This window comes from Cydia pomonella, chromosome 2 (assembly GCF_033807575.1).
Source record: "Cydia pomonella isolate Wapato2018A chromosome 2, ilCydPomo1, whole genome shotgun sequence".
In the NCBI taxonomy this organism is placed as follows: domain Eukaryota; kingdom Metazoa; phylum Arthropoda; class Insecta; order Lepidoptera; family Tortricidae; genus Cydia; species Cydia pomonella.
In genome coordinates, this window is record NC_084704.1 from 23,935,137 (window position 1) to 23,962,734 (window position 27,598).

The 27,598-nt window shown below is 35.7% G+C and overlaps 1 protein-coding gene across 3 annotated transcripts; it reads left to right on the forward strand.

The window, feature by feature from the left end:
• The first annotated feature begins 971 nt into the window (after window positions 1–971).
• Window positions 972–23,914, forward strand: LOC133534687 (inactive pancreatic lipase-related protein 1-like). 3 transcript variants are annotated; one of them, XM_061873915.1, is made up of 9 exons: window positions 972–1,111; window positions 15,163–15,220; window positions 16,728–16,866; window positions 18,707–18,820; window positions 19,727–19,878; window positions 20,436–20,656; window positions 20,915–21,089; window positions 21,747–23,607; window positions 23,724–23,914. In XM_061873915.1, the coding sequence occupies exons 1-8, from the start codon at window positions 1,063–1,065 to the stop codon at window positions 21,841–21,843; spliced, it is 1,005 nt and encodes a 334-aa protein (XP_061729899.1). In that variant the 5' UTR covers window positions 972–1,062; the 3' UTR covers window positions 21,844–23,607; window positions 23,724–23,914. The 3 variants fall into 3 exon arrangements, with proteins under 3 accessions (XP_061729899.1, XP_061729900.1, XP_061729901.1); XM_061873916.1 differs by having other exon boundaries at window positions 974–1,111; window positions 20,933–21,089; XM_061873917.1 differs by lacking the exon at window positions 972–1,111 and adding an exon at window positions 14,262–14,416.
• Window positions 23,915–27,598: the final 3,684 nt, after the last annotated feature.

The window sequence follows — 27,598 nt, forward strand, 5'->3', positions numbered from 1 at the left end:
AGGCCTTTAATGTGTATATTTTCATTCAGCAAAAAAGCACTGAGCTCACATAGCGTTTTCATGCACGAGATAATTCAATGTTTGTACGGAACCCTCCGTGCGCAAGTAAAACAAAGTCGCACTTGACCGGTTTTTTTATCTAGTTTACATCACATCACAAATAATAAGGACATCATAATTTTATTTTAATACTATATGTGATGGATGTGTGTGTGCGACTTTAGACATTTTTAAATCAGTAATGGCCATTTGCAGCAACCACCAAAAACAACCAATATAATAAAATTAAGCGAACGCTTTAACGTTGACAGATGGTTTGATGCAATCGGCCCTGAACCGTATGAACTAAATGCTTAGTCTAAGTTTTTAGTAATAATATGTCTGACCAGTGTTCACGTAAATTTAAAAGTTTAAAAACGTAATCGTACTGTGTAATATATTACCATAGATAATTTTTTTGCTTTTAGATCAGATAAGTACCCAATCAATCTTCACGCATTTTCTATTGTAGATTAATAAACAAAATGTCCCTTTTAAATTAGCCGTGACCTAATAAAGGCAGGTAGTTGCCACCGACCGATAGACGAGGCGCGGCCTGTCAGATTCCCATTTACCCTGACAGGCGACGATGTCAAATCCGAGTCTACTCTGCATTAAGAGCACTCTCGTCCTAATTAGGAATTAATTGAATCAGCATGCTCCGAAGAGCCCTTTCCTGAACTACATAAAAGACCCTACTAAAACCTATTAAATACTTAGCCAAGTTAGGTGGTAATTGTCATTTGAAAATGTCGTGATCGTTTATTTACAATTAAAATTCAAGTTTAAAGTAAAACGCCCATTTTTGCCTAAAGATTAAAGTTTCAAACAATACATTACAATACATTTTGGATGCGTTTGGCATTCGAATGAATTATCTTTTCTAATGACACGAGCATTATGTCACAGACGGGGTTGTTTTTTTCGATTTCGTTAAAATGCGTGAAGCTGACTTTCGAATCGGTGTGTTGTGATCGTGAGTCAGTCTCAGTCGGTACCGACTCGCAGGCGGCTGCGGACGCCATGCTGCGCGCAGTGACGGACGGCTGGAAACGCTACTGGTGGGGAACAGGTACGGAACAACCAATCACGACTTCCTCAATAAACTTCTCAATTATAATACGTTCCGACGCGAAATCGCGTAGGGTCGCCACCTCACCCTTGCGGCGCCACATTTTTTCAACAACTTAGTTAAAGTATCGGGAACAAATAAATACCGATGCGAAGTACGCGTGCCGCAAGACTATTTACGTCCACGATCGTTCTGCTTCGTATCCGCTCGGCCTTTTCCGGAGCACGTGGTTGTGTAAGTCTTTGACAGGTGTGTTATCTCGCGAAACTGATAAGGATTCTCTTCCGACTTTTCTCATATCATACTCGTAATATCTACCGCCCGTCGACGTCATAGTATACATATAAATACGATATCAGTCGTTCGTTGTAATCGTTAATCGTTATCATTTGCAAAAGAGCCCTTTGCATGACCGTGATTAGGTTCTAATCGTACCTATCTAGTAATGTGTTATCGTTAACGTATTATTTAATAATTGTTATAAGTAAGCTAGTGCGATTAATAATAATAATAATAAGTCAAATTAATTATTATTACATGTTAATTTAATTTTCCATTTGAATAACATATATTTTAATGTTTAGACTTAAATTGTTTCACAGCTAAACTTTAATTCGGCAAACTACCTGTTTGCTAACTTCAATATACACTGTGAAATTTAATCGGTGATCACGAGTTGAAAAATATTAATTACCTACATCATCTAAATTCAATTCAATACGCGAGATCTCTAGCAATATACTTAATTACAACTAATTAATTACAGTTAATGCTATCGTTACAATAAATAATCGCTGCATTCATGGACACATTTATTGAAGGGAAGTAGTTGTATGTCACTTCACTCTTTTGTCTATGGCTACCGCGCAGTTAAGCGCAATTTTGTCAAAAACTATTATCGACGAGCTTCACACAGCTGACATACGGGTAGATCAGAAAAAACCGAGTTCTACGTCAAGTGCCATGGCTTAATATGAATTTAACAATGATAAATTGACAACTTATTGCTCATAAGTCTTTAATTTTTAATTGTTGTTACTTTAGACAGAGGTTTTAAAGACTAAACCATTGGTAGGATGATGATAAATTTCAATTAACATTTAGTTGTAACTTAAAAATGAGGTGTTATAAAAAATTGTTATGTTATCGATTACTGCGTTAGAAAACTGAGTTCCAGTACCCCTAGTGTAAATTTAGTCGATAGCGAAACGTGACGTACGCGTTTGCGTTAAGTCTCATTTTGTATGGGTTTTTGAACAGCGCGCCAAGCGGGACGTTTTGGAAGTACAAAATGACACTTAACGCAAACGCGTACGTCACGTTTCGCTGTCGAAAATATTTACACTAGGGGTACTGATCATCGATTAAATTTCACCGTGTGTTGTATACAAATAATTACAAAATACAGCGATGTACAAAGCCAAGCTAACTTTTATCTCCCTCCATAAAAATAAAATTTGAAAAACAAGCCAGATTCAATTTAGTCCTCATACATGTTTAATAGCCGTCGACAAACTATAATTTCCCAACCACTATCATGCTCCAGTTCTCATGACCGACCGGTCACTCATCATGGTTTCGTGTATAAAACACCCAAGTACCTATCTAACTATTCCATCAATTTTTTTTCGAAAATGGCTATTTTTCAATCACTTTTTCATAAATAATCAATAATGGATACCTGCCTATCTAATGAAAATGTGATTTGATTAATAGTTAAGTGCCTATGACGCAGTTACGTCGATAAGAAACTTAGGTACAGTTGCACCAACGACATTTAGCGGCCTGATCAAGGTATGAAACTTCCGATACAATAAAATTTAGCGAACGCTTTAACGGTGACAGACGGTTTGGTGCAACCGACCCTTAAACCAGTATCACTGGAGATAGCATGACGAACCTAAGGAGGAAAATTGTAACATTATGCTCTGACTTTTCTTTGAGATGGATCTCTTGAAAGTGATTTAAAAATTATTGTCACGATAGTTTAAGATTCATTGAGTTTAGACAATGTGTATAAGTTGCTTAGATAAATCTCGAAAAAGAGGGTCCCAAATGTTTTTTTTTTTGCAATAAGTAGGCAGTTATCTTTTGACATAATGATCCTTTTTAACCGACTTCAAAATTCGAAAAGGATAAGATGGTACGAAGTTTTTTTTTAATATTATTTAGTAGAACTTCGTCATTTCTGAACTGATTTGGAGAAATATTTATTTGATTGAAAAAACAATACAGATTGGTACCATTTTTGTCAACATCTAGTTCTGATAACCGGATCCACGAGGAATCGAAGGAACTCCAAATCTTAAACGCATACATACACTAATTATTGTATTATCACTAACAATTAACAAATCAAGCATTTCTAACAGTCAAGCATGTCTGGCCTAGTGGGTAGTGACCCAGCCTATGAAGACGACTGGTCCCGGGTTCAAATCCTGTTAAGGGCATTTGTGATGAGCACCGATATTTGATCCTGAGTCATGGGTATTATCTATGTATTGAAGTATTTATAAATATTTATATATTATATAATTATATCGTTGGCTGAGTACCCAAAACACAAGCCTTATTGAGCTTAGTGTGGGACTTAGTCAATTTGTGTAATAATATCCTATAATATTTATTATATTTATGTAATTTTTTTTTAAATGTTTATATCATTAAAAAAATGACATATTATGAAGTAGAACTGCCGATGAAGACCTAAACAAAACCCCTCAATGACACGATTTCAAGTTTGGCGATAGGTCTACTTCGTTAGTAGTGTGTTCAGCAAGTTAGGTTTAATTTTTTTTGTCAAGGTCACGATGGATTCCATGCGGAATAGGCGGTATTCCTCAAATCCCAAATAATTGTTTTTTTTATTTATTTAAAAACCAAACACTTTTAAACAGTGCTTTTTGATGAAAAGGAACTGATCATGAAGAGGGCTTTTGCCTCTTCTCCACTACCCTAAGGTTGTCTCGAAGAGATCGCTCTTTAGTGAAAAGACCGCCTGTTGTCTACCATATTTTAAGTTATGTGCTTAATTTGTATTGTCGCACATCGCTAAAACCGATTTTTTGTGGTAGTCTCATGATTCATTATCTTATCATTAGCCTACGAGTACACTACCTACCTGGAGACAGATTTAGCCGTACACACAAAGGAAGTAAGTTCTAAATGGTTCATGAAACATGATGATACAAGTATAATAACTAGACTAGATAGTGTGTAGATATTAGTTATTTCATAGTAGGTAACTAATCATTGATTTTAGTTTTTACTTATTACTCACGTACCTCTGTTTTCTCTTTTCTATTATTGTCTTTAGATTTTATTAATAGAAGTTGCTGTCCGTAACTGTCAGAACTGGCATTTTACTTCGAGACACGCCATTTATGAATAAAATATTAGGTAGGTATTGTGCAGTTTTTACTCATTGTAAGCATTTGTATACAATTGTGAATGTGATTATTTATACTGGATGTCGGTTTTGCAAGATAGAGGACCGTAAGGGCTACCCATTTGAACCCTATGTAAGAAGGTACACATAAAATAAAGTTCCTGAAACAAGGATTTTTTTTTTTCAAGATCTTTTCGAATGTCAATATAAGGAAACTAGAAAATGTCTTGCCCAAGGAATAGAATGGCTAGTATTAAATATCTTGGGACAAGAACTGCTTTCTTGTCTCAAATAACAAATTATCAAATAAAAGGGCTCTTCTCAATCTTGACCCATGCAATAAAACTTTTTTCACAAAACTTAGTCTAGAATTTTGAGAATTTAACTTTCTTGAACCGTTAGTGAGATTATTTTAATCCAAGGTATATTCTTATAAGATATACAGGGTTCATGTTTCATAAAATTATTTTTTATCTGTGTGTGTGTGTGTGTGTGTGTGTGTGCATGCAAAATTAGTGGTTACGGAGAAATCAACAATATTGTGCTGTTAGTACTTTGTCCATCTCTGCAAATCTTTGGGTTTCATATGATTCGTACTGGTCGGAACACCCAGTATATTAACTTACTTACCTATTTCACAATATTAACAAATTGGGTTGTTAGCAATCATAAGACTGGGAACCGTGAACTTAAATATTTATTGATCACATTCTTTTAACATTCATTCAATCATCAAAAGGGCTCTATAGTAACAACAAGACGACATAAGTTAACGAGTGGTTTATATGCAGATAGCACGCAACGTGAAACCTTGGCCTGGAGGCAAACGCATCCAATGAAGCCCGTGATGACTTCACAGCTAATTCATTTTACCCAATTGCGAAAGAAAATCTAGGTTGAGTTTTAAACAATGTTTATTTTAAACTCATATATTCGTAGGTACATATGACCACTCGTTACACTCAATTATTTTGTTTATTACATGGGGGAAAAGATTTATAATTTATTTCCGTGCTTTTCCCACAATGTTTGAATTTTGATTCGCCCGTTTATTGATGATCGTGTTTCAGGAATTTTAACAAGTGGTGTTGGCAAGTCCAACACAAACTAAACCCATTAATTTCTTCTTTAATTCATCGCTTTTGCTCTGTGGTCTATGTTTTATTCGTTCGCTATTCAGTTCGTTACCATGTAAATCATAATACATTTATTTCAGATATCACTTTATGTGCTTTTAAGAGGAAATACTAGCTAAGCTCCTCCTCATATTTGAGAATTTTAAGTAAATATCTCCATCGTGCTGATGAAGGCGGCTACTAAAATTTGTGCGATAAGGATAGGTTACCTAACTGCAGTTTAGAGAAAAAATTCTGTGTAAAAATTTCAGAAATCGACGTTTCGTTCTCAACATTTTCCTCCTCCAAAACTTAACCAATCGTAACGAAATTTTGGGAACAGAATGAGCAAGAAATAAAGAATGACTCACGCTAGACCGGGCCGGGGCCGGGCCGGGGCCGGGCCGGAGCTTCCGGCGCTTCGTTTTCTCTGGAAAGCACAACGTGATCACCGATCAGCCGTCATAGAAAATGACGTGTCAGACGCTCTGGCCTGGCCCCGGCCCGGTCTAGCGTGAGTCATCCTTGATCCGTGTCTGACTGCTTTGATTATTGCGTTTATTGTTGCCGATTTTCTATGCTAGGCGTCTGTTTACGGCGCATTTATTTGGTCGTTTTAACGCTTTTTAAAATAACCGAGTTCTTATAAAAACAAGAATATAAAAAAATCGAAACGTGTCGACACAGGTACTGGTAATATTGAGCTTATATAAATTATTCATCTAGGGCCAATCTCTAATATAATATAAATGCAGGTGTCCTGATTGATTCACGCAGAGCCGAAACTACAAATGCTGGAAAGTTGAAATTTACACACTAGGTTTCATTTATAAAGTGCACAAGAGCTAAGAAGCGATTTTGAGAAATTCAACCCCTAAAGTGGTGTAAAACGGGTTGAAAGTTTGTATGGAGATCAAAAAAATGTTGAGTGCGGGACTTGCAACTCTGTACATGGGCATATTATTAAAACACAAGAAAAGTAATTTGAGCGTTTTTAAAAATTCATTCCCTAGCAGGCTTCAAAAGGGGTCGAAAGTTGGAATCCAGTCCAAATAATGCTTTAAACCATTTTATAAAGGCATACTTAATATAACATTACTAAAATAAGCTAGGAACTTTCCTTTTAAACTAAGCTAGCAACTTGAAACTTGGTAAAAGGGCATTATATTAAAATAGACGAAAACTAATTTTACAGTTTTTGAAAATTCATTCCCTGAGTTGGTCAAAAAAGTGTTGAAAGTTTGCATCAGGAACGAATTTTTTTGTAAACAGTGAACTTGAAATGTCGTAAAAAGACACAATAATAGAAAATAAGAAATGCGATTTCAGCGTATTTAGAAATGTATTCCCTAAGGTAGTTAAAATGGATTGAAAGTTTGGATTAATCTCCTAATTCGATAAAAAAGGCTTAAAAGTTTGCATCGGGAGCGAACATTATTTTAAATAGTGGACTTGAAAGTCTTCTAAGGGGGCTTAGGAGGATTATATAGAGAACACCTTTTCAGTTAGGGGCTTGAAACTTCGTTGGTTGGGAAAAACAAATCTTAGGCGTTGTATAATAATTAAAAATTTATTAACCGTCCCTACTGCTATCTTTTGCTACATAATGTTCTAATACTCTCATGTAGGTATATAATATGTAACCACCGTAAAATAGTAAAATATAATGTGTGACCATCAAGACGGTATCCCAGAACAAGTGGCATATTATAAAACAACCAACAAAACAAATGCTGCTTGACTGAGACACTGAACAAAAAATAAATACTCCTTCACTGACACTGAATAAACCGAACGTAGGTAAGACCCGACGCAGAAAAGTTCATCTAGTGTAACATTTATTTTAATATGTTTTACATGTTGACTTAGGTCTAAACTAATATGAGACTAATCATTGTATTATTTAATGTTATTTATATTGTTGATACTATAACATTTATCCTATAAAAATTTGACTTTTAAAAGCCAGTATCCAAAACACATGCTTTGACTGATCTAAAATGCTCTGACTAGACGAAAACATACGCATTAGCTCATTTATCTGCAGAAATAACTCTATCTGTTCGACTTTAAGATTTTTACTGTTTAACTACTAGATAGATTTAAAAATTAACGTTGAAATTTAATGAAATATAATTGTTGACCGTTTCAGGTGAAACTTCGTCATAATATAAAAAAAATGTCTCTTTACTGAATTTTATAAGTACAGTCGCAGCAGTATTATTGTAATATCCAGTTAATAGCTTCTTACAGATTCCGAAGTTACAGTAATATAATGTAGGACGGTTCTATAGGACGATTCGATCAGTCAACTCTGTAATCGATCCGCGTCGCGTCGGCGTCCCATATGAATTTGTTTTACATCCTCACTGTAGGTAATTGCAGTCTATTAGCGCGAATCAATCACGAACGAATAGACGCATTCAATTTAATTGATGCTTTACAATGTTGTCTACGTGCATGATGTGCTTATATAATATTGATGGACGTGAATGTCAGTCAGTTGTCGTGAATGTCAGGCCTCCTACGGTTCGCCTACAGCTCATAAAAGACATCTCGAAACTCGTAAATAACACACACTTTGCACACTTGCATTGAAATGTACTATTTCGTCATTTTATTTTTACTTTTATTATTCTTTTTATTGACCACAAAATTGCCGAAAGAATTGCAAAAAAAAATTTACGTAGTGAAGCATAGTTAAAGATCTTTAATTGGTCTTAAGTTAATTCATACAATTGTGTTACGAAAATTAACCACATATATAGTATTTATTTGTTTGAATTGATTTTTGACCTGTAATTTACATTATCAGTAAAGTATGAGTATTGTACTTATTTCATATTAAGTCTACAGCACACGCATAATTGTCCTAACATAATGGAATCAATTAACTTCAGATTAATTACAGGTCCTAAACTATGTACATTTTTATTGCAATTCACCCGCATAATTCCAGACAGAAAAACATAAGTACTTATCTGCTTAATAAAGAGCATAGCAGCCATTCTCTTTATGATGCTAGCTTATAAGGCCCCAGTAATTGGAAGTATCCCGCACTAATCAGAAGTGAGTGTCTCCATTGATGTGGCATGCGAACAATGAGGTCGTTGATAACATTCCTATGGGGTTAATGGTTCCGACGATAAATCAGAACATGTATAATCGTTCGCTTGCTTGACTTATTTATTTAAGGAAATATGACGCTTTCCAGCACAGGTTCCTCATGCTTGGTTCCTCGTGCACTAAGGTCCTTTCCACCTGAAATTCTGTTAAAAACTCCTTATTGCTCATGAAGCATAAGGACCCTTCTCTGATGTTAATCACATATGGATCTAATGGACCTAATCATATAACAACAATGTAGCAAAAAATAACTTTACGTTGTAAATATGTCTTTACGAGTACTTACATATACCTACTTACGTAAATTCATTTTTTACACCACAGAATGATCCAAATCGACCCTTCCTCTTCGTATCGATTTATGTCGTTATTCATAGACTAATGGTAAATCGGCAAAGCATCTCACTTTGTCGCTTGGCATAAGGACGAGATTTTCTTGTATTTTATACGAATAACCTGTCATAGCGTCCTTATGGCAAGCGACAAAGTGGGACGTATTGCCGGTTTCGATCACATATACCTATATTATAGGACACTTGTAATGTAGGATAACCATTTTAGTTAAAGTTTGTTTGTGTCTAAGTAGGTAATACTTTATGTTTTGAACACACAAAATTCACTAGAACGATCATGAAATTTATTGTATTTAGACTTTATTGCATAAAAGAAAAACTTAATATACAAAAGGCGAACTTAATGCCATGAGGCATTCTCTACTAGTCAACCTTAGGGCTTAGAAAAGATACACTAGAATTCACTAGAATTACCTACCTATGTAATACCTACTAAAGTATAACGCTTTTAAACATGGCATTGTGATCATATTTCTAAAAGCTAAAGGTTCTCCTTAAAAATGTAAGAGCAGAAAGACGTTCCATACCTACTAAATATGAAACACTCTTCATGAAAACTTTATTTCTAATCATTACGTTACGCATTGTTCAATGTATGTATTTAACGGTTAATTGTAGTAGAATTGGTTATTTATAACTGTTAGCCAAGAATACTAGCACGTGGAATTGTGTATTCAACGTGATGTTTACCATACTGTCTTGAGTGGGTACATGCAATTAGTAACAGGAATACATTGTATGTGCCGTAATTATTCATGTGCATATCAATTCACGGTTTACTTTGGCATGCTTTTTACTAAGTTTATTATGGCTTTATTCATACATTTAACATTGAACCTGTCATTTGTAAGAAAGGTGTAAAACATAAATTAACTAATTGAGGCTAGTAAAATTGTATCTAGGGTCGATGGCAAGAGGCATGACGGAATGACGCTGGTGTCTTGGAGTGTGGGTCGGCCACTTGTCTGGGACGCGACCTGCGTGGATACCCTGGCGCCGTCCCATATTCCAGGCACCAAAGTTGGCGCTGATGCGGCTGCATCCTCGGCCGAAAGCCTCAAAAGTCGCAAGTATGTCACACTAGGTAGTAGCTACATATTTGCGGCGTTTGGGGTAGAAACCCTGGGGCCGTGGGGGCCTAGCGCGCGTCGCCTCTATGAGGAGCTGTCAAAGCGCCTTATAGAGGCTTCTGGTGACCAGAGGGCTGGCCAATATTTTGCCCAGCGGATCAGCATTGCCATCCAGAGGGGCAATGCGGCCAGCCTTCTGGGCATTCTACCGAGCGACTTCGACTTAGGCCATTTTTTTTATTTATAAGTTTTTAATTTAAGTGACTTTATTATGTTTTACTTGTTTTTTGTTGTGCCAATAAAAAATATTCTTTTACTAATACAAAAATAACTTCTTCGGAAAATCCCAATGAGAGGGAATATTCCTATACTAGCGAGGATAAAATACCTCCAGGTAATGTTATTCCTCTTATAAACAATATAAACATTGCTTACTGGACGGCTTATTTCTGGAATAATAAAAAAAAAATATATATTATAGGACGTTATTACACAAATTGACTAAGTCCCACAGTAAGCTCAATAAGGCTTGTGTTGAGGGTACTTAGACAACGATATATATAATATATAAATACTTAAATACATAGAAAACACCCATGACTCAGGAACAAATATCCATACTCATCACACGAATAAATGCCCTTACCAGGATTTGAACCCGGGACCATCAGCTTCGTAGGCAGGGTCACTATCCACTAGGCCAAACCGGTCGTCAAATAAGTATATATATAAATTAGATCTCGGATTGCCCACAGTTGTTACGAATATCGAGTTACTCTTGTTCACGTGAGATGAGGCTTCGGTTGTAAACCACATCCCTGCGCGGCAAGGTGTCACACGCCTGTCAATTTTCCGCCAGAGACGTACACAAGGGCACTAAAGTTTCCCAGACTTGACATGACAACGGCCTCTAAAGGGCAGCGGCACTGACCTCAATTATGCAATAAATTATTTATATAAGGCCGAAACAATTACAAGTTAACCGATGTTGTTTACCTTCTATGATTTCGAGCACTTAACGATTTTTATACGTATGTCATAATCCTCCCGTGTGTAAGTCTCCCGTGTGTCATAATAATGTTAAGGATTTACTCACGTATTTTAGTCACTGCGCGCTGCTTGAAATTAATGCATAAAATATTTCGTAAAACACCTAATTACAGTATTATATTTTTTAAGAAAAAAAAAATGACTTCAATGAGGGAGACCGGGTGAAAGAAAGATGATTATTGATTTTGGATTTCATACAATGATATTAAAAAGACAGCTCTGCAACTTCCTTGACACGTTTCAGATTTGGGTTGGGGCAATAGGGTTTCATATGAATTTGTTCATATGCTTGATTTTTTGATGAAAATACTAAGATCACTACATGCGTTTAACATTTGAGGAGTTACCTCGATTCCTCATGAACCCCATCGTCAGAACTCGAACTTGACAAAAAATTGTTTTGGAAATCTAATTTGCTTAACATACACAGCAAAGAAGACAAATCGCCAAAAGTGAACTATGCGTCGTTGAAGAGTTCCATTCTAATCATCATCAGCAGTTCCACTGTATCAAATGTTACTTTTTTAAATATAAATGCTTGATTTGTTGATGAGAAGACAAAAATCACTATATGTATGCACTTAACATTTGAGGAGTTTCCTCGATTCCTCATAGACTCCACCATCGGATCTCGAGCTTGACAAAAAAAATCTTGAAAACCTAATTTGCCTAACAAACATAACGAAGACGACAAATCGCCAAGCGGGAACTATGCGTCATTAAAGAGTTCCATTCTGATCAGCATTAGCCGTTCCACTTCATCAAATGTCTTTTTTTTAAAATGTAAATGCTTTGTTGATGAAAATATACAAATTACTATATGTATTCACATTTGAAGAGTTCCCTCGATTCCTCATAGATCCCATCATCAGAACTGAGTTTTGACAAAAACGGGACCAATCTGCATATATATGAACTCAATCAAAAAAATAAATTAACAAAAAAAAACTAAAAAAATCAACCGAATTGAGAACCTCCTCCTTTGGAAATCTTGAAGTCGGTTAAAAATAGTAGGTTCATTGTGACACAAGTGTGCTAAGTTGGTCATTACACACGAGGCGATATTGTGCGCGCGAGCGGTAAGGTAAGATGTGTGTAATGAAATGACGGGGCGCCGGCTCCCGCCAGTCCATGTTGTAAAATCTACTCGACCAATTTAAGAAAGGCTCCGTTTCCATACTTATTATTAGCAATCAGTTACCTTCTTAACTCAGTCGGATACTATAATGAAAAAGCACGAGTGTTATAATAAATAAATCAATAAATATTATATGACATTATTTGAGTAAGTGTGTTGAAAAAACCTTTTTTTACCTGTTTATGTAATTCCATTAATCTCGTTTAATTCGCTTTATAAATGACAACACCTAGGTATACATGTCTGTTGCTCTATTTTAAAATTATATTAAGTTACAGTTCTACAAAATCTCGATTCGGGATCAAACTTCCAGAGAAATTGTTAATTAATCAGCGATGCAGGTTAAAGATTGATGAAATGTGTCAGTCGGGGCACTTAGCATACCTACATGGTACCTAATAGCCTATCTTGATCTGTAAACATTTCGAGACTGTCACCGGCGTATCATTCATATATGAAAATTTGGTAGGGCTCCTCATCACAATGATCCAAGTTGGTCGTGAATAAATAATGTATTTATTTATTATTAAAACAAACACATCCCTTCTTATAAAACATTTACACTTTTTATTATCAAAATTATTCAATTCAGCTATTTTGTTCTGTTGTTAAGTATTATTAATTAATTTAACTTTTTTTTGACACCGGGAAAAGTCGCCTTACGATAAGGAATGAGGCCCAACTACTTATAACAGAAGAGTTAGCCAGATGCGTTAATGTGATTGCAATTAGAAGAATAAGCACACCACTTTTCATTCCCTTAGGCCGCGTTTCCACCAGATATGTGCGAGAATGGTAGCGAGGGATGTGTTTGTTAAGAACCAATAGAATCGCTATACGCTGGGCGAGGATAATCAATGAAGTGAATTGGTTGTTAACAAACGGATTCCTCGCTACGTTCGCACTTCTCTTATGGAAACGCAGCGTTAACCTGAAAATAATTGTTTTAAAATTTAGTTGCTAGCAGTAGTAACACTAGAAACGGCAGATTAAAAATCAAAATATTCCAAATGTCTACCGAGTAAACAAGGACCATTACGGGCAAAATAAGCTAAAGTCACGGAAATCATTCAAACTATAATACACATAATGATGATGGTAGTACAGTCGGACTAAGTATACAAGCTATAAGCAATGTAATTATATTAACCTTTATTCTTATATAAGCTTTAATAATAATGATTAGCTTTATGCAAAACATATTCGTGTAAAAAATACTAGATTTCTAACAATTTTACACGAATCTCAATACCTAAATAGCCATAAAATTATACCTAGTATGTATATATTTTCTCCGGAAATTCATCTTTTGGGAATGGGTCAAAATTATTTTTGTTGTCTTGTTTCTGACCATTCAGTCACGCTTGTATTTTTATTCAAAACAAATAAATAAAAAAGTTGAGTGCTATTGCATGTTTTTCTAGCTGTAGATTGTAATTTTCTTGAGAAAAATTAAAAACTAAATTTCACTCCATACAAAAAGATCCACTCCATCACATTTTTTGGGGACAAAAAACAAGACAACGAAAAGAATTTTGACCTGGCTGCGTGTGGCATCCTATTTGCCTCATTAGGGCCACTTGCACCATCCCACTAACCCGGGGTTAACCGGTTAAACCTGGAGTTAACGGTTTAACCGGTTAACCCCGGGTTAGTAGGATGGTGCAATTGGCCCTTCGAATCTTGAAATACAAAAGACGACCAAATGACACATTGACAATACTCGAAAAAATATGGGATATGTTTTCATAAATTACATGCCTCGTTTTATTATATGATCTCTAAGTGTCCTTTCTAAGAACTTTCAGTGTTGCACATGTACAATATCAATAGTTAATAGTAGATGAATTTAGGTAGATACCTACATTTTAACTTCAACTGTACAAAGGCTTTATAAAAGGTGGTTCGCATGATGGAAATGCTCACATATTAAACGCTTTTTAAGGAATTGCAATGTATTTGTTGAAGTCTTTTTCGAAATTTTCTTGTATTATTTTTTGTTTTCTACAATTTGAGAGTGTGATAGCAGATGTAGACGTCTTCGAGTTTTTGAAATTCGACGATGGTATTCATTGAACTATTTTTACTACCTACGTATCGATCCAGCAAAGATAAACTGTATTTTGTGCCACAAGTTGCTGTTGTTATTTTGAAAACAAACCATAGAAGTGGAGCGTAAATAACGCCACCTAAAACCGTAACGCAGCGGCTTACGTGAGCGAATAACTCGCGAACGCGAAGCGGCGCGGCGCGGCGGCCCACGGCATTCGCGTTCGCAACGAGATCGCCCACGTAGACCACGTAGGACACTTCCGTTAGGCATCAAAGGATTAATTCACCAGCGCCGCGCTGCGCCGCGCCGCTTCGCTTTCGCGAGTTATTCGCTCACGTAAGCCGCTGAGTAAGCGCCATGAATTTTTACGGCGTTTACGACTCGTGGTACAGGTTCCGAATGCGATAATTTCATTGTTTGCTATGGTTTCTCTATAGTAATAGTAACTAAATGTATGTACCTATTCATATATTTATTTATCAACGAGGAAAAATGTTATGATAAGGACGGCAGTAAATAATTTCGCGCTAGTCGTCATGAAAAAATGGTTTCAGTATAATAAATAAAATATATGTATATGAAGCAGTCATAGCGAGAATCAATTTTCGACGATCCTAATTAGTTAGCCATTCTTTATTTATTTATCTATTATATTTAGCCATTGCTAAATGGCGAGATATTGGGTTTTTATGAAATAATGCATCAAGCATTAAATTATAGTAATATTATAGTAAATTTAAGTAACTTCTTTGTTTCAGGGATTTTACCAGACCGAACAAATCGTATAGAAGACATCTACTTAAGATTTTACAACGGGTGAGTTCATATTTTTTATAACTTTATGGTAACAAAAAAAACATGCATTTTAATACGGGGATAATACGCTTTATATTAGTACCTATACCAAATGAAAATCCAAAAAGAAATAAGGTACTTGTTTTTCCTTATATTTAGGTTGCTGTTTCAATATCATATCTGTGACGTCACTTTTCACTTAATATAAAAAATAACAAAAAATAATATCTTTCTGACATTTGTCAGATGCTCTTAATATGCTTGAATATACCTACATCTAAAATTTACGATAACTATGTTTTGTAAATGCTAATCGGGATCAATTGATGCCAGTTAAATAACCAAGCGTACCTATCCAAAGAATTAATCACAGTACAGTGATTACACAATTACCTTTATAAATGCAGCAATTCATTTTTGTAATCTGCTTAAGTGCTCAATGCTCAATCATTTAACCTGAATCAATGTTCACATAAAAAACAATCCTCGAAGATACCTAAGAGTATCTTTCCACACATCATAATGATCGACTTGGTTGACTGAATAGCTGTATCTGATAAATTGGCACAACAAATAGGCACAAACTACAAGGCCATTAAATTTCCCATACCCTAACGCTTTATTTATATAATAGCTAATGTTGAAATGTAGTCAACTGAAAACTAATACCAATGGTGTGGTGGTATGGTTATGTTTATATACATGACTTCAAAATATTGCATACCTACATGAAATTGGTACTTACTTTGAATGAAATGAAAATGAAAATTATTATGGACGTAATCGTTTAGCCATAAATGAGTTAAACAAGTAACTGTCAAACCGGAATTGTGATAGTACCTACTCCAAATTTCAAATGATTCGGATACCAGGAAGTGGTTAAAATTTTAGTTACATACAAGATTTGAAGCACAGATATATACAAAGACGGGTATATATATACTCAGTCAAGTTAGTTAAAAGTCTGTAAAAAAACTTTTTTCTTATTAAAAAACGTAAGTGCCGCGAAGAAGCGCCGCGAATATAGTATCATATGAAGGAATGGAACCCTCCATCATGCGTGGCTCAACACGCGTTTTTTTAATACGTTTGTAGAATGATTCCAATGTCATTCAAATAACGGTTTGATATCAGTGCACGTTTGTGAACTAAAAAAGCATTCAAGATCATGAATTATCTATTTAAATTGTTCTAATCGAATTGGGCAATTTCATTAAAATATATCTTATAGTTGTTGAGTAAACCGAACGGACGAACAGAAGGACATGGCGAAACCATAAAACTTTCGTTTTTAGCATTTTGGCTACGGATCCCTAATTAGATATAAATACTCGTAGGTACATTGTTCATCTAAAATCCTATAGATCAAGAGATACAATGAATGAAAAAAAGGGATATTTTTATTGTACCTACTGTTTATTGCGTCGTTTCGAACATTCGAACTTGGAATTCACTACGCGAGAATGCGGACATTTTTTCTTGTTGAATTATGCTTATTCTGCTTATTGAATTATGTTGATATCTTCAGGAGCACAGAAGAGGAGTACGTGGACTTTCCACTCGGCCAAGCTTCCCGCCTGTTCGAAATAAAAGGTTTCGACAAGAGCAGTCCCACTGTGCTGTACATACATGGATTTATCGAAACGGCGCAACAGGAGAGTGTCCAGGTGACTAAAACAGAACCTACGGTCCAATTCGAAGAATGAGATACGATAACGATAAGGTCTGGAATAGATAAGTTCTCATTTAGATATCGTTTGTATGTCGTATAATTGACAGAAGCAGCTCGATTCGGGCAACCAATGTCACTTTGACGTTAGAAATATCGTTAATAGATCTTATTGGGATCACAGCGGAATCGAATTAAACGTCCATTTTGACATGTTGTTTAGTTATCGATCTTTCCAAGATCTTAAACGTGTCTTAATCATTCTTCGAATCGGGCCGCTAGGCATACATAAAAAAAGATACATAATAACAGACAGGAATGTAAGAGAGGTTTATGATGTAAACATACGTAATTCTGATCGGACAAAATGAACATGTCTTTTCAGTAAACTTTAATACGTCAGTCTTTGAAAAAAAAAAAACAATAAGATTGATAAAGCGTAAAATTCAACGACAATATTATTTTTTCTCTTATTAAAAACAATGACTCGTTTTTTCTTAAAACAACAATATCAAATACCTATTTAATAAATTAAGATAAGACAATCGTTAAAAAATAATTGATAACTTGACAGCTGCTTTGGTTAGTACTAAAACTGCTTTGCATTTTCTGTATCTTTATTAATGATTGTTATTGTACTGAATTTATCTTTTTGTCGCGAGAAATTTTCATCTTACAGTGATTGAGATATGATAATATAGGTGAGGATTCACTTATAAAAAGAAATTTGAATTTACATTTAAAGTTACTTAAACTATGATCTAACTCCACTATATCTGAGGTAGTTAAATAAGTATTTTGGTATATTTTTTAACCACACCAACTGGTAAAGGCCCTCGTGATTGTTCAACAACTAATGAGAAAGTTGCATTTTAGATACATGTGGAGCAAAGTTATCAAATTTTGAGTTGTTTCCTTATGTTAGCTAGTAGAAATGACTTTGAAATGATGATTTTTTTTATTGCGTTCTTTTGAATTTGATTTAGTTTGATTTTTTTGATATTTCATAGTTAGTATTTTCCTCGCGTTGGTGTGGTGAAAAATATAGTGTTTCACTCGGAGGCAAAGTTTGTTTAACCCTCGTCCTTTGAAGCCCTCGCAACCCTCAAGATTCCACTTCTCGAATCACTTGCTACGCTCGTGGTTAAATTTTCGGATCATTCACTTGCTCGGGTATCAATATTAACACAAGCGGTTAACAACCGCTGTGTAAGTGCCAATTCATAATAATCATAGGTAACCAGAAGTTACGCATAATTTGTTTTTTTTTTTGTTTTGTTTCTGTGTTTGATTCTCTTTATTAATCATTATGAATTCATTGTCCATGAACTATTTACAGTTATTCGCAGTAGGAATTTATAATCTCATAAACCTCACCTTATGGTTCACAATCACAAAGCGATACATAATCCAAACTGAAAAATACGGAAACATTATTCATAAGATTACATCAGTCGCAAGAGGTTTCTGTCTGATTTCCTATTTATTTTATTTTTATTAGGTATTAGGTAACACTAACACGGCAAAACAATCATGAGTTTTTAAGAGCTAATTTAAATTTGTATAAATCTTTAGTTGATAAACTAGAGAACATTAAGGTTATTAAAGTTATTTTAGTTACAAACATTGTATTTATATAGTCAACATAATAATATTAACTGTAGTACCTACAGAGTACCGTTTTATCCGAGTTAAACTAGCATTAAATTAGGTAACTACGCAAAATTTGCAGTCGATAACGTAATCCCATAATATGTTGCTTAGTAATATAAAAAACGGCCTTGACTATTGTTACTAACTTACTATGTATATTATAACAATTGTTTCCTCAACCGCAGGTCATGGTGAGCGCCTACTTGGAAGCTAAACCCAGCACCAATGTCGTGCTCCTGGACTGGTCTAATATGTCACATGGCTCGTACTTGGTCAACGCTGCAAGGAACACTAAAAAGGTAACGTATGTGGGCCATGCACGCCAATTAAGTTCATATCTCTATGTATATGTTCAGAAAACCGCAGCCAAATAACACTAGACCCTACTCGTAGTGTTGTGTTCCTGCCGGTGATTAAGGTTGCCAGAGCTCAACGATGGGGGGCGGGTTTAGGGTCGGCAACGCTCATGCAACTCCTCTGGAGTTGCAGGCGTACATAGGCTACGGAGACTGCTTACCATCAGGCGGGCCGTATGCTTGTTTGCCACCGACGTAGTATTAAAAAATATGTAAAATAGTTCTTCAGCGCAATGTTGATTTAGAAACGTCACAATAACTACAGAAACTACATAAAAATTGATCGTTAAGTAGGTATTCGTCCTTGAGATACCTATGTACTAAGAGCCGGTTTTACTTACTCGTGTAAGCGTGAATGTAGTTTACCTTCACGAAGATGAATAACGCCTACCTACAGTACCTACCCAAAATCTGTATCAAATTGTCGGCTATATGCGATTCTCTTTGGCAATGTATCAAATCACTCTCAAAAATCATCTAAATTAGATTTACAATGTCATGAGTGAGTAAGCGATCGTTCTGTTTTTACAACACATTTATTTATTTACCTACATCATTTTTACAAGAGTCTGAAATTAATTTGTCTTAGGGTCTGGACACCAATTAGCCGTTTATATTAATCATGATTCATTGCAATGTCTCATATCTTACTAAAATTAGTAGACCGAATGTTAATTAGAATTGAAAATATTGAAAATTAACCATTACAAATTGTACAGTTTATGGTTCAGTATGGGGTGCTGGGAAAATATATGGGTAAAACTTTCGGATTGTTAATTTCGGTTTTTATTTTAACTGCGTAAACTGCAGAATTTTTGGGGAATGAATGTTTTTTCATACACATTTTAGGTGGGCGCAGCGGCAGCTGAGCAGATCCACAATCTGCTAGAATCCGGACTGCAGCTGGAAAAGCTGCACATCATCGGGCACTCGCTCGGCAGCCACGTCGCCGGCTACACGGCGAGGGAGCTCAAGAACAAATATCAAAAGACTGTCAAAAGGTTAGAAAACCATTTCAAACTGTACGGTAGATAACAGCCCTCGTTGGGTACAATGAAATATTTATTTATTTATATGAGGAATTCCAGCAGCGTAGATGACATATTGAAGTTGTTAAATAGCAATACTCTGCCAATTACAGGAACTCACAAATATAAACTGGATATGTAATACACAGTACTCACTATATTTATTTATTTATTTAATACAATGCAAGCTTACAGTACTATGACTACATCCATTCACTTATACACTAAAAAAGAGATAAATGTCAGGAAAATCAAATAAAAACATACGTATGCATAAATAAAATGATAAAATGTACAAATTCAGTCAATTCATTACAATATTAAATTTAGAATATATAAAATGTCAAGGAAGATAAAATACCCACTATAGCAACAAAGCGCATGCGAATGCACACCGAACTCTGAAAGTCAACGAACATAAATTAGGTTCCTAAGCAAGCTTCGAATGTCCGTTTGTGCCTGTTTTAAATTGAACATGCCTACAGAGTAGTAATGTTGAAATCATTCATAGATGAAATCTTTTGTTTTAGATTAACCGCTCTCGATCCGGCCTTCCCTGCGTTTTATCCCGACGGCGTGATGATGGAGCATGTGAGCGCCAAGGACGCCGAGTTCGTGGACGTGATCCATACGGATGCCGGCGGCTACGGCGCGCCTGTGCGCACTGGAACCGCGGATTTTTGGCCCAACGGCGGCAAAAGCATACAGCCCGGATGCCCGAGGTTCGCACCCATACCGCTCTCTGATGATAGTAAGTACCATCAGCCGTAAAAGTGCATGGCGATTTTATAATGAATTCATTTCACAATTTCTCCATGCAATTTCAGCTCACTGACATACTGTATTATTTACTCCTTTCTTTGTTGCTGGAAAATTCCAGCGACAAAACTATCTTCAGGTATTTAGCAAACGGATAGTATGCTTCAAGCATTTATTACTATGCGATAAGCATACTGTAATCATACTGTAATTCATAATATTGACAAAGGAATGATGATTAACTCGGTAGGTATCATAATATTTTCAGATTTATGCAGTCACTGGAGGTCGTGGCGATTCTACGCTGAGTCGATCCGGAACCCGGACGCATTCCCAGCATCCCCTGCAGAGTCCTACCACAAGTTCCGCGACAACCCCACGCCCGAAGTGGGAATGGTCTACATGGGCGAAAACTGCGATACCAGGTAAGCTTAATAATCTTAGCAGTAACCTTTACATCACGACCGAGTCGATAGTGACAGCAGGCAGGTAGGTAGACTGGGGCTAATGAAGCCGATGGTCCTTGGTTTGAATCCCGGTAAGGGTATTTATTTGTGTGATGAGCACAAATACTAGTTCTTGAGTCATGGGTGTTTTCTATGTACTCAAGTAATTTGTATATTAGATAGATACTCTTTATTAGCACACCTCAGTAAAAGATACAGCAAGCAATTGATTAATGATGAAGGCAGACAACAGGCGCTCTTATCACTAAAGAGCGATCTCTTCCACAACCTTTGGGTAAACAGTCTATATTTTTAAAACAGTAGGTGTTACAAAAAAACGTTATGAAACCTAATGTATCGTTTTATAACTTCCTTGCCCTTGTATTTTAAGAACCCTTATTATGTAGGTACCTACTAGACAAAATATTATTAGGTATTACATAATCAATTTCCTCTGGAGTCACAGGCGTACATAGGCTATTGAGACTGCTTACCATCAGGCAGGCCGTATGCTTCAATCAATAGTGCTCATAGCTGTTACATAAATGTAGACGATAAGGAGGAGATGAGGATGAGGAGGCATTCGAAGAAGTAATAAAATACACTAATTTTATTGTAACTTTTGTTTGATTTCAGTGCGCAGGGCTCTTACTACCTGACAACGAATTCAAAAACTCCGTTCGGGAAAGGCATGGACGGCATCCAATCAAAAAGCAAAAAACAACAAAGATAGGTCACCTCACCTAGTTAGAAGTACCTGAGAATTTAGTATAAATTGAAACGCACATTAACAGTATATTTGAATCTAAGTATTGGTAGATTTAAGATTTTCATTAAGTAGAAGGTAATTAAAGGGGTTTTATAAAATTGACAATTAAGATTCAAATTTGAACATAAAGAAAATGGCATTTATTTATAACGTCGAATGTATAACTACCTACTCTTGCTAAACTACCTACAAATGTCACCAATTTTGCTTCAATCACCAGCTATTCGTTTGACAAGTTTTGTCTTATTTTAACTATAATCCATCTTACTCTATTGTGTTGATAAAACGCAAAGCCGTCTGTAGAGCCCATAAACATCCTGAACATGAGGTTTCCAAACCTATTATACTTAATTTAAAGTTCGTATTTCATTTGTCTTCACGAGCATAAAATGCCTATCATAAAGCAAATTACGTACAATAAACCTTGACTTTTAAGAAAACGTACAGCCTGACAATGGTCTGCTAGAGTCAATCGCTGTTTCTACGATCACTGCGGCCGCGGCCGTGTTATTGATGTAGGTCAATGTAGTACAATATACTCGTAGTTCATTTGAGCAAGCTTTGGAATGAACTTGCTATATGATCGTGTATTGTGCGTAATTTTTGGTGCACACTGTATTTTTTTAATAGATTCCTAAATATAAAATAAAAATTATTTATATCCATTAATACTTATTGCTTTTGTGAATTAAAAATGGCCTATTATGAATATAGGTAGTCGTGAATATTCATGACAGACCTTAATTATTTATTTTAACAAAATATTACTTAAGTAACATACTTTTTTTATCTCAAATATATCGTTCTACCAAATGAAAACATGCCTGAGGCCAACGCATTTATGTAAGTTTTTCAGAAATTTATAAGACAAGTATTCAAGATAGTACTGGTATTAATCTTTATAGCATCACAAGTAGGTAGTATTGAACTAAGATAAAAAATGTGACTGAGTTTTAAAATCATAACTATTTAAATTAAAGGGTTTTAGAATATGTTATACTTTCTGAGGGATTTGTCCGATACGTCAATGGGACATGTTACGTAATAAAACTGATAATTGTAATAATACGTACAGACTGCACACGAGCTCCGAGGATATCACATCGAACTCACCCTCTCTACTCTCCACGACCACGCGCTTGGTGTAAGCGTCCTCAACACGAAAATACTCAGAGCTCACTTGCAAACCATACATAAGTCTCTAAAATATAGTTACCACCAGTAATTGTTATGTTTAAAGAAGCACAGGCAATTTTATATGAAGATGTAGTTAACGGCAGCCGAGCATATTTACTTTGTAACAGGAAGATAATGATAACCAAAAAATATTTTGCATAATTTTTTGACCGTGATCAATAAAACGCTGCTGGTTAAATACACCCTCAAACCTCCCTCTCTCATTGGAGGTCGATTGAAATATTTATATTATCCTTTCGTACATTTTGATAAAAAGTAACAGTGATATTGATATTCAGTAAGTATACATATAAAACGACATCACGTATCAGTGTTCAATCGGTACTTAATAAAAGGCTTTACATTTCCGTATTTATATTGTATTGCGGAAAAATAATGTTAAGTAGGACTATTTAATGATGTAACTTATCACAAGCGATTTGGCACTAACATTAAGTACCTTCTTGTAAATTTAAATTAAAGTTGTTTACTTTTAAATTTAAGAAAAAAATGTTTTATTTCATTTTATATTACCAACATAATACAAGTATTGTTAAAAAATACATAGAACATACGAAAATACAGCACTATAGATCGTGCCATCAACGATGGCACGATCTATAGTGCTGTAGATGCTGGCAGCATTACCCCGCTGGATTACAAGTAAGTGCCTACTTATAAGTAAAAAATAAAAGCCCTCTTGCATATACGAATACCTTCTGGATACTGTACCTACACAATTAATAAAAACACAATAAATGACTAGACATTATTAGAAAATATTTAGTGGACAGGATTTAAACTTCTTACATTGTTCTTTGATACATAGTTGGTAAATAAAACATCGAAGTATTCGCTACTATATGTATTTTTTTACATCTTTAATTATTTATTTGTTTTTTAAACAAATGCCACCGTCATAGTGGCTCTCTAACAAAACTACACCGACCTAACTTTATGGTGGGTAGGGTCTAAGCTGCATGTATGATCTATTTTACCGTTTCATTATATTTATTGTCACCACAGCAGCAAGATGGAAGTGGAAAAAAACTAACAATCAACGTCAAAAAACTTTATAGAACTACCATAATGGTGATAAAGGCGATGTAAGTAATTGTTTTCTTTATTATATATTTTACCCTAAAAGTATTATGGAAAATGAGATGATGACCTCGTAAACTATGGAAATGGATTTATTTATACCTTTGCTTGTCAAGGACATTATTTCATGATCCGTAGCTTCTAAACTCAGATTCAGAAGTTTCCTGCCCAACTCATCCACTGTATGATTTTCTTTCTCAAATTTTCCGAATAATTCTGAAAATTGAACTGGGCCGCCTAGCGCTAATTCGCCTGAAAGACTCCTCGCTTCATCTGAATGTGGCATACCGCAAAAATATAATACTACTCCGTACATCGCTGTTGCTATGAACATTATCCTGCAATTAGACAATTTATATAATATTTACATTAATAAGCTATTTAGAATATGGTTTATTTATTTCATTGACTGATTTATTAAGATTACAATCGAGACAACATTTCCTAGTAAATTAAAATCTACATAATTTTCTTTATTTTTAAGTCGGATATTTTGAATATACGGTATTATAGGCTTGTTCCAAATATAGCTAAGTATATTATTTATAAAGTACTTACACCCCGATGTCCATAATTTTTGTTTAATTATCGTTGAGGTTGGTCGTTTTTCGCAACTCACGTACAGCGGATATACCTGCTCCAATTGGACTGACGATTATTAATTTATTTTCGAATCTAATAGACAATAGACGTATTTATACATGACGCAAAGTGCTTACATATTTATTTGTTTAAAAAGAAGTATGACAACAATGATCACGTTTGTCACAATTATCTCACTGTTATTAGATCAAAATACAAAATACGAGATCATACATCAGGAAAACAAGGAAAGTTAAGCAACTACACTCACTGGAACATCTCACGTCCAGTCCAGTGAACCAGCTGGCGGCGCTCAGTGGTACCTGAATTGAAGTCATTCAGGCTATCGTGGCCCAAGGTGAGGCGCACAACCCGATGAAGTACGCAATGGCGCTGCATTGTGAACGCCCTCTGCCCTTCCAAGGGGAACTAGGACTTTACGTCAATAAGTCAATGTACTAATGTGTTCTTAAGAGTTTAATAGAGAGAGACAGAGAAAGGCATTATTATTTTCTCTGTTCCCTTTGGCAGAAGATAGCAGAAAGTGTCATGCGAAAAGTGTCTTGTAAACATACGAGGATACATACAAGTCAATGTTCGCAAAAATATGTACTTAGAACTCCAAATGTTATATGTCTAACACATTAACATATGAAGTGATAAAAATATTAAAATGTATAGGAATTTTAAGTAACTCCGTGTTGAAGATAATCAATAATTATTTTGTACCTATCTATCTAATAAGGCAGTTTCGATCGTGTACACTTGTCATAAGTTAGTCGTATAATCTAAGATATCGCAACGATTCTCTGAGTTTATTCAGTCAATGCATTTGAAATGAACGTTCCAATTTGTTATTATTTTTATGTAAAATCTCGCCTACCTAAGCTAACCTAATATTATTTTCTAATTTACTTACTTGCTCTGTTGGCTCAGTCAACCAAAATGAGTCTTGGCCTCCGACACGACAGCGTCAATTTTCACGGTCCTGTGCTACTTCTTGCCAATTGTATACGATCCGACTCCATCGTGTCACTCCAGCGTTACCTGGGGTGTCCTATAGGCTCCTACTAGGCGGCCCAGGTAAGTTGTTTTCACATTCCGAAGAGAATGGTTGAATTCTCCCAAGATGCCCTCGCCAACGGAATCGTGAGCTTTAGGTCTCCCCTGTGGTGTTAGGTCTCTGATGTCTCTCCAGCTTCTTCTCCATCTGGTTGTCGTTTGGGCTCAAGTATCTTTTTTTTTATGTTAGAGGAGGTAAACGAGCAGACGGATAACCTGATGGTAAGCGATTATCGCCGCCTATGGACACCTGCAAAACCAGAGGGGTTGTTAGTGCGTTGCCGGCCTTTAAGATGGGAGTACGCTCTTTTCTTGAAGGTTTGAAGGTCGTATCGGTCCGGAAATACCGCAGGCGACAGTTCATTCCACAGTTTAGCTGTGCGAGACAGAAAGTTCCTGGAGAAACGCACAGTTGAGGATTGCCAACCATCTAAATGGTGAGGATGGAAATGTTGTCGCGTAGAGCGATGGCGAAAAGAAGCGGTAGGGATTAATCTGAACAATTCCTCGGATATCCGGAATCTTATGCGGACTGTACACACTCATCGAGACACCCCGAGAGTGTAGTGTACATACTGCTCCCTTCTCGTCTCGCTCTTCCTATTCTCGTCTCGCGGTTCTCCAATTGAATCAGAGCATTGCTGAGAGGCTCTCAACGAGTGTGTACAGCCGGTATTATGGACAATTTTCCTCTCGGCAGCTAGTAGTATATTTTTTTCTTTAAGCATCAGTGTCCACTTTTCGCACCCGTAGGTTAGAATTGGGTGTATTACGGTCTTGTAGATATGGATCTTGGTGCGTCTACATACCTAGAAGCTTGGACTACACCTTATGTAAGGCCTCACTGCATAGAAAGGTGTTCAGGATCCTAATTTGAAAAATTAGTTCACTCGCGGGTTTATGAGTCTGTTAAAAACTCGATACTAGTTGAGCAGCATGGTTTTGTTAGAGGTAAATCCACATCCACTAATCTCGTTATTTTTACCGATTATCTCTTTCGATCTTTAGATGAGACACAGCAGGTTGATACAATATATACAGACTTCCAGAAAGCTTTTGATAAAGTGGATCATTTGATACTTTTGAACAAGCTCTCCTACAACGGTATAAAAGGGAATCTTCTCAGGTGGTTTGCCTCATACTTACAGAATCGCACACAATTTGTTGTAGTGAATGGGTTCACATCGTCACCTACAGCCGTAACGTCTGGCGTACCTCAGGGGTCAATTTTAGGGCCCCTGTTATTTGTTGTATTTATCAATGATATCTCGTCCTGCTTCGAACATAGTAACGTCCTATTATATGCTGACGATCTCAAAATCTATAAAAGGGTGCAAAGTCATGAAGACACTACCTTACTACAAGGTGACTTAAATAAGCTTTATAACTATTGCATAAAAAATAAATTATCTCTAGCGTTCAACAAATGTAAACATATGATATTCACAAAAAAGAAACACATAATTCATAACTCATATCATATAAATCAACACCGTCTGGAAACTACTGAATGTATACGTGATTTAGGCTTGCACTTAGACTCTAAACTAACTCTTGATGTACACGTAGACAGCGTTGTAAAAAAAGCGTACCAAATGCTCGGCTTCCTAATACGTACATCTAAACCATTCAAAAAGCAAGACACTCTTATTCTTCTATATCAATCACTGGTGAGATCGTATCTTGAGTATGCTTCAGTAACGTGGAACCCATACTATCAAATTTACATTGATAAAATAGAGATGGTGCAGAAGAAATTCCTTCGTTTTCTGAATTTTAAAATGAAGAGTCCACGTTG